The sequence below is a fragment of the Chiloscyllium plagiosum genome, chromosome 15 (genome assembly GCF_004010195.1).
Source record: "Chiloscyllium plagiosum isolate BGI_BamShark_2017 chromosome 15, ASM401019v2, whole genome shotgun sequence".
Taxonomy (NCBI): Eukaryota; Metazoa; Chordata; class Chondrichthyes; order Orectolobiformes; family Hemiscylliidae; genus Chiloscyllium; species Chiloscyllium plagiosum.
Genome location: NC_057724.1, coordinates 68,869,968 through 68,878,570, shown reverse-complemented (window position 1 = coordinate 68,878,570; position 8,603 = coordinate 68,869,968). Strand labels below are relative to the sequence as shown.

Sequence of the window (8,603 nt, the reverse complement as noted above, 5' to 3'; positions counted from 1 at the left end):
ACATAGATAAGCTGCAGAGCTGGGCTGAGAGGTGGCAAATGGAGTTTAATGTGGACAAGTGTGAGGTGATACACTTTGGACGGAGTAATCGGAATGCAAAGTACTGGGCTAATGGTAAGATTCTTGGTAGTGTAGATGAGCAGAGAGATCTTGGTATCCATGTACACAGATCCTTCAAAGTTGCCACCCTAGTTGACATGGTTGTTAAGAAGGCATACAGTGTTTTAGCTTTCATTAATAGAGGGATCGAGTTCCGGAACCATGAGGTTATGCTGCAGCTGTACAAAACTCTGGTACGGCCGCACTTGGAATATTGTGTACAGTTCTGGTCACCGCATTATAAGAAGGATGTGGAAGCTTTGGAAAGAGTGCAGAGGAGATTTACTAGGATGTGGCTTGGTATGGAGGGAAGGTCTGACGAGGAAAGGCTGAGCAACTTGAGGCTGTTTTTGTTGGAGAGAAGAAGGTTGAGAGGTAACTTAATAGAGACATATAAGATAATCAGAGGGTTAGATAGGGTGAGGAGAAAGTGAGGTCTGCAGATGCTGAAGATCAGAGCTGAAAATGTGTTGCTGGAAAAGCGCAGCAGGTCAGGCAGCATCCAGGGAACAGGAGAATCGACGTTTCGGGCATAAGCCCTTCTTCAGGAATCAGGAATCTTCAGGAATTCTGAAGAAGGGCTTATGCCCGAAACGTCGATTCTCCTGTTCCCTGGATGCTGCCTGACCTGCTGCGCTTTTCCAGCAACACATTTTCAGGTTAGATAGGGTGGACAGGGAGAGCCTTTTTCCAAGTATGGTGACGGTGGAGGGGTGATAGATATAGGACAGATGTCAGAGGTAGTTTTTTTACTCAGAGAGTAGTAAGGGTATGGAATGCTTTGCCTGCAACGGTCGTAGATTCGAACTTTAAGTACATTTAAGTTGTCATTGGACAAGCATATGGACGTACATGGAATAGTGTAGGTTGGATGGGCTTCAGATTGGTATGACAGGTCCGGGAAACATCGAGGGCCAAAGGGCCTATACTGCGCTGTAATGTTCTATGTTCTATATGTAAAGGCAAAATACTCCTGATGATGATCATCTGAAACAAACACAGAATGCTGGAGAAACTCAGCAGGTCTGGCAGCAAGTGCAGAGAGAGACTGAGTTAACATTTCAAATCCAATGATTTGCAAAGGACAAAGAAAGAGCAAAGAAAGTTTACAGCCCAGGAACAGGCCCTTCGGCCCTCCAAGCCTGAGCCGATCCAAATTCACTGTTTAAACCTGTCGCCCATTTTCTAACCATCTGTATCCCTCTGCACCCCACCTACTCGTGCATCTGTCCAGACGCATCTTAAATGAGTCTACCGAATTTGTCTTCAGTCCTCATGATGATAACTTAAATGTTAACTGTGGAGTTTCTCTCCACAGATGCTGCCTGACCTGCTGAGTTTTTCCAGCTTTTTTCTGTGCTTTAATTTTTTTTAATACAGTCTGTGTAGATTGCTTTCTCTGGATTGTACAACTGAAATGTACGTCATGTTTGAACAAGGTCGTAGTTCTGTAGGGATTGTTGCAAGCATTCTGGCAAGGTACACACAGTATTGTACTGGGGCTCGAATTCAGCTTGAACAGCTCGCTTATTCCCGAGGGTGAGGGTATGTAACATGGAAAGGAACATCAGCCGGAGTTGCTGCTCCAAAGGGGATTTTGTAATTGCTACCCAGTAATAACGCCCCCAAATCCCAACTGGGAATATGTAGAAGGAAAGCTGTGATTTCCCTGAGCAACACCAGAAGTGGAGAAGTGGAAAGTATCTCTCTGTTTTTATTTTAAAGGAATGAAGGAGCAACTGATGAGGTCAGGCAGGAAAGGTGGCTGGAAGCATGTTCGAAAAGCTGCGATGAAGAATGCTTTCAAAGACAGATCATAGAACCCCTACAGTGTAGAAAGAGGCCATTCGGCCCATTGAGACTGCACCAACACTCCAAAGAGGATTCCACCCGCCCCCCCCCCCGACCCTGTAACCCTGCATTTCCCATGGCTAATCTACCAAGCCTTCATATTCCCGAACACAACAGGCAGTTTAGCATGGCCAATCCACCCTGACCTGCACATCTTTGTGACTGTGAGAGGAAACCGGAGCACCCACAGGAAACCCGCGCAGACACGGGGAGAATGTGCAAGCTCCACACAGGCAGTCTCCTGAGGGTGGAATCGAACCCAGGTCCCCAGTGCTGTGAGGCAGTTAGTGGTAACCACTGAGCCACTGTGTCACCCAAAGAGAGAGGTGGTGAGGTTGAGAAGAGTCAGGTTGAGAAGCCAGTCAGCTCTCAAAGGGAATGTTTTTGGAACAAAGTGGGATAATAACACAGAAGGATTTTAAAGAGAAGGCCAACACTTTTTTTTGAAACCAAACTCTTTGACCAAGCCTCTGGCTATCCGCCCTGGTCTGCACTTCTCTGACTGGGTGTCTTTTTTTTTGTCAGATAATTATTTGTCACAGGATTCTTTCAGGAGTTGAAAGCTTTAAGGGAGCGCAGATGTTGTTGCATAAAATGGCTGGTCAAAATTGTCAATGAGAAACCTTGCGTTTCACCGAACATACTGGTTAAAATTTTAACCAAGTGTTTTTAAAGAGAGAGAGAGCCCTGCATGCCTCTGCAGTGCAGTTGATGTTGAGGCTGTGGTTAGCAGCTTGGCTGTGAGGGGGTGACGGGACAGTAGAGTTTCCTCTGTTACACTGGGGCATCAAGTACAGTCTCGCTGGACTATGCAAAGGAAACTTGGGTGTGATTAATGGGCAGAAAAGTGGGCATGTGCCCCACAGGAAGTTTGTTACCCAGCATGTAACCTGATCATTTTAGAATATGGAAAATACTTGCCCGCCATGTAGCTATGAAAGGTTTCCCACTTGATTTAACTCAGTAACTTACTATAGAACCTACTATAAAGAAGGAGGCCATTTGGTCTATCATGTCTGTGATAACTTTTTGAAAGAATGAGTCTGGCTCCCCTGCTCTTTCACCGCAGCCCTGAAAATCCTTTTCAAATATTTGACCATTTGCCTATTGAAAGTTACCACCAAACCGACATTCCAGACAACAACCGCTTGGAGCTGAAAAACAAAAACTGCTCATATCACCACTGTTTTTTTTTCCCAATCACCTCAGATCCATGTTCTCTGGTCCCTGACTCTCCCATCAGTGGAAACTGATTTCTCTCCATTTACTCAATCAAAATCTGTCACCAATTTCAACACAATTCCATTTTCTCAGGTGAAGCAGTTGGAAAAGCATTTTGTAATTTGCTTCTTGACGCTCAGGGCTCGCTTGGAGTTGGGATTGTCCGACGGAACAACATTCCAAAACACTAAGAGTTTTCTTGTGTTGCTTCCTTGCAGATCAGATAATAAAGACAGCAGCTGACCTGGACAATACACGTGTGATCTGTATCCTTGATGTGTGCCATCACGGTGAGGGCAAGTCTGAAGTGATTCTACACAAAATGTATAGAATGACTGAATAAAATCATCTAAGACCATTTTGAGGACTTCATTTCAACAACATGCATTCCCTTTCCTGCATTCCGGAAACTGTATTTACCTTTCCCGCAACTGCCTTAGAATGATAACCTCAAGTTGAAGACTTCATAGTATTTTATCATAAATATTTTCTGTAGCAGTTTATTTAAATTAAACTTTCACCAATGGGTGTGTACATATTCAAATAAATCTATGGATTAAATCTGGTCTAGAGTGAACAATGGCATCAATGAATCAAATTGCTTCATAGTTCATGAGGCTAGCTTTTTTACTACAAACCCAAGGATTTTAAATTTGCTGTTGCTCTGGTGGGATACCCTGGATGATCAGTCCATTCTGTCTTCTGGATTTCTAGTCCAGTGACATTAACACTGTGTTACACTATTCTCTCAATGTTGGTCATGTAGGAGATACATGCACATTAGCAGGCTGGCACTCATCATGTGATTTTGCTCACCGGTTCAAGACAGCTCACTATCACCTTCTCAAGAGCAATTTGGGATTGCCATTAAATGCCATGAACAAAGTCTGTCCAAAGACAATGCTCAATGGGACAATGCCACCAATGCGTGCTTAAGTCCTCATGTGGTTCTGTGTCATTCACATATGATGTGGGTCTAAATTCAACCCCTTGACAGAACACCAGCTCTCTGCAGTGACCCCAAGTAGGGGACATCATTGGACAACAAGGCTGGGTGGACTTTGGTGCTTGTGTGAAGCAACAGCTTTTGACGCTCAATGTCTAAACTTACAAATGAAGACAAACAACTCCTGTGGCACAGTGCTAGTGTCCTTGAAAGGCCTAGGTTCAAGTCTTACCTGTCCAAGACATATCATGATCCACCTGAGCAGGTTCATTAACAATAGCCACAAATGAAGGTTATCCTTGGATGAAGTGAAACATGTAAATCCCCTCAGAACAGGAAGAGGAGGATCAGTGGAAGATGGAGGTTGATGATATAAAATGCCCAAGTCATGGACCATAATCATTGGGTTGGTTTAATTTTACACATTAACCTTTCTGATTTCTTTTTATTTTTGGATAGGCTTGTGGGTTTTATTCTGCAGCTGGAAGCAATGAAACTGGTTAATATTGTTCACTTGCAGCATGCTTTATAGTTTAATGTTTCGGTACAATTTAGTGTACTGCACCACCAGCTTCAGCTGAGCTGTAGGATGTGTGGTTCTCGCCTGCTGTTTTATTTTGTGGCCAACATGTTAAGTGGTCAATGAGTCACAATAGTAAACAAGTTGGCATCCGGCAATCTGTTTGGAATGGTCTCATTTCCAGCCATCTTGTTAGCAATGATACATTTCATGTATAATGAAAGACAGCAAACGTGACAAATTAAGGTTTGTGAGCTTTCCTTCAAAATTTGTAGGGAATTGGCAACAAAAAGACTGATGAAGTTTTTCCTTTGAGAGTAATTCCGTTTATGTGTCTCAATATTTGCTGCTCAAAGACATTGTATTTGGCCTAATCCAGGCACATGAAATGAGGAAATTCTTATAAGGGTCTGAGCAACGTGGGCTACGGTGAGATTAGTAACAGAATTCAATGAGATGTCCAGCAAGGCCAATCTCACCATGGGGATTGTCTCGCTCCATCTTTTTTTGCTTTTCACAAATTGTGCGGTAGGTTTCTCGGTAGGTAGCAATGATTTGCTAAGGAAGGGGAATTATTGCTGATTAACTGCCTTGTTACTGGCTCAACTCACCTCCTTACTATTCAGCATTCTACCTCAACCAACTTCCAAAATAAACAAGACATTTGAGAAATCTGAACATATAAAACCAGAGCAGGTACCTGGTGAATTCAGCTTGCTATTTGCAAATGTGATGTTTGTGCCACTGGCAAACCAGCATTTACTGGCCATCCTTAAAAACTTTATTTGTTCAAAGACCATTTCAGCTGGTAGCTAACAGTCAGCAACTTTATTTTGGGTGTGAAATCACATAAAACCAGGTGACACGGTGACTCAGTGGTTAGCACTGTTTCCTCAAAGCACCAGGGACCCGAATTCAATTCCAGTTTCAGGCGACTGTCAGTGTAGGGTTTGCATGTTCTCCCCATGTTTGCGTGGGTTTCCTCCAGGTGCTCCGGTTTCCCCTCTCAGTCCAAAGTTGGATTGTTATGGTAAATTGCCTGTAGTGTTCAGGCTAGGTGCCTCAGCCTTGGGAGGTACAGAGTAACTGGGATAGAAGAGGAGCTTGATGGGCTGAATGGCCTGCTTCCATACTGTAGGGATTCTAAATGCCAGAGCAGATAAGGGTAGTGGGTTTTCTGGCCTAAACAAAAAGCTAAAAGAACTGTAGATGCTTGGAAATCAGAAATTGCTGAAAAAACTCAGCAAACCTTTTCTATTGGAAACTTGAAAGGGTTCAGAAAAGATTTACAAAGATGTTGCCAGGGTTGGAAGATTTGAGTTATAGGGAGGCTGAACAGGCTAGGGCTGTTTTCCCTGGAGTGTCAGGGACTGGGAGTTGACCTTATAGAGGTTTATAAAATCATGAGGGGCATGGATAAGATAAATAGACAAAGTCTTTTCCATGGATGGGCAAGTCCAGAACTAGAGGGTGTAAGTTTAGGGTGAGAGGGGAAAGATAGAAAAGAGACCGAAGGGGCAACCTTTTTATGCAGAGGATGGTGTGTGTATGAGTGTATGGACTGAGCTACCAGAGGAAGTGGTGGAGGCTAGTACAATTGCAACATTTAAAAGGCATCTGGATGGGTATATCAATAGGAAGGGTTTGGAGGGATATGGACCGTGTGCTGGCAGATGGGACTAGATTGGGTTGGGATATCTAGTCGGCATGGACAGGTTGGATTCGAAGGGTCTGTTTCTGTGCTGTACATCTCTATGACTCTAAATAGAGTAGATCTGGCAACATCTGTGACTTCTGCAGTTGTGTGTAATGTTCGCCGGGCTGGGAATTTGGTTTTGCAGGTGTGTCATCCCCCTTCTCGATGACATCCTCAGTGCTGTGGAGCCTCCTGTGAAGTGCTGCTGTATTGTGTTGGTTGGAATTTATTTGGTTTCATTCCCGGTCCTTCCAGTTGCCAGTTCCGGTTGTTTGTTGCAGTGATCGGTGTATGGGGTCGAGGTCAATGTGTTTATTGATGGAATCTGTTAATGAGTACCAAGCTTCTAAGAATTCTCAGACTATCCTCTGTCTGGCTTGTCCTAATATTGTTGTGTTGTCCCAGTTGAATTTGTCGTCCTTGTCACCTATGTGTTTAGATACTAAGGATAGGTGGTTGTGGTGTTGAGTGGCTAGTTGGTGTTCATGAATGCACATGCATAAGGTTTCTTTGCCTGTTGGAAATGAGTGAACCATTTGGGGCTTTATGTCAGTTTCACTAGTTCTATGTTCATTGTTACAAGTACTAGATGGATTTAATTAACTGAATTTAAACTTCTCAGCTGCTGCCATGGAATTTGAACTCACTTCTCCGGATTATTAATCCATGACTCTGGATTGCAAATCCAGTTGCAAAGCCATTATATTATTGAAGCCTTTGCTACTATAATTTCCTTTGTTCACTGGTTAAGTGCATATTTGTGATTCTGTGTCAGAGAAACTAGTGTGTGCCTCAAATTGGGCATTTCTCAGTGATGCCCTCAGCATTCACAACATATATTTTGGCCCCGCTGTGCCCAAAGATAGCTCCCCCCACCCCAAACTCCACATTGTAAATATTTACTTATTTACTAGGATCAGGGAGCATCGAAAATACAATCCAGGGACATGCAAGTAAAGTAAGGTTCTAGGGTCTAAGTGTTGCAGTTTAGAGGATCTTAGGGTGCATTGTTACCCGATAACCATTTGGGATGTTCAGGTTCTGACAGTATGGAGGTATTGCTGAGGATTTGCAATGTTGGGGCAGTGGACAGGGCCTGTCCATAGAATCCCTACATGTGGAAGCAGGCTATTCGGCCCATCGAATCCACACCATCCCTCCAAAGAGCGTCCCCAAGCTTCCCCTGTAACCCATGGCTGTATACCCCTAGATACTATGTGGCAATCTACCATGACCAACCCACCTAACCTGCACATCTTTGGACTGTGGGAGGAAACCGGAGCACCCAGATGAAACCCATGCAGACACGGGAAGAACATGCAAACTTCACACTGACAGTCGCCCGAGGCTGGAATTGAACGCAGGACCCTGGTACTGTGAGACAACAGTGCTAACCACTGAGTCACCCCAATCTGGTCGGAGCTTTGAACAATGGTGAATGTCAGGAGCAAGTTGAATCTTTTGGAAACAGTAGAGACAGATGACACTGCCAGTCCGCGAGGCGGCCAGATCTGTCAATCAAACGTTGGCGTTGAGGCAGAGCGGAAGAGTCGCACATCGGACAGAGCCGTGGTAATAGGGGACTCCATAGTGAGAGGAACCGACCGGGGTTTTTGTGGCAGCAGGCAGGACTTAAGGATGGTGTGTTGCCTTCCTGGTGCCAGGGTTAAAGACATCACAGACAGAGTGCAGGAAATCCTCAAGGATGAAGGTGAAGAGCCAGGGGTGGTGGTACATGTCGGCACAAATGATGTCGGGAAGAAGAGGAGGAATATACGACAGCGGGACTTCAGAGAACTAGGAAGAAGGTGGAAAAGCAGAACGTCCAAGGTGGTTATCTCCGGTTTGCTTCCAGTTCCTCGGGCTGGAGAGGCCAGAAACAGGGAGATAATGGACTTGAACATGTGGCTGGGGAACTGGTGCAGGAAGCAAGGATTTAAATTTTTGGATCACTGGGGTATGTTTTGTGGTAAGCATAAATTATACAAGAGAGACGGTTTGCACCTTAATAGATTAGGGACCAGCATTCTGGCAGGCAGGTTTGCTACTGCAACACAGCTACGTTTAAACTAAGTAGTGGGGGGTAGGGGACAAACTGGATGTTTAAGAAGGAAAAGTTAGAACAAGGGAAGTCAAGAAAGACAACTGTGTCAATGAGGCAGAAAACTCAGAAAGGGATCATGCTGTAAGGTTGAGTGAAATAGGAGTTGATGGGAAGGGTGAGGACAGTAACAAATTAAAAATACTATACATGAATGCACGAAGCATTA

General features: G+C 44.3%; 1 protein-coding gene across 4 annotated transcripts in view; it reads left to right on the top strand.

Annotated features, from left to right (window-relative positions):
- The window catches only part of radx (RPA1 related single stranded DNA binding protein), a 104,729-nt gene that overhangs the window by 73,712 nt on the left and 22,414 nt on the right, over window positions 1-8,603 (top strand). For all 4 annotated transcript variants that reach the window (XM_043705144.1, XM_043705146.1, XM_043705142.1 and 1 more), the window contains one exon: window positions 3,390-4,523. In XM_043705144.1, the coding sequence (XP_043561079.1) occupies window positions 3,390-3,514 (125 nt within the window). In that variant the 3' untranslated portion in view covers window positions 3,515-4,523. The remainder of the gene's footprint in view (window positions 1-3,389; window positions 4,524-8,603) is intronic.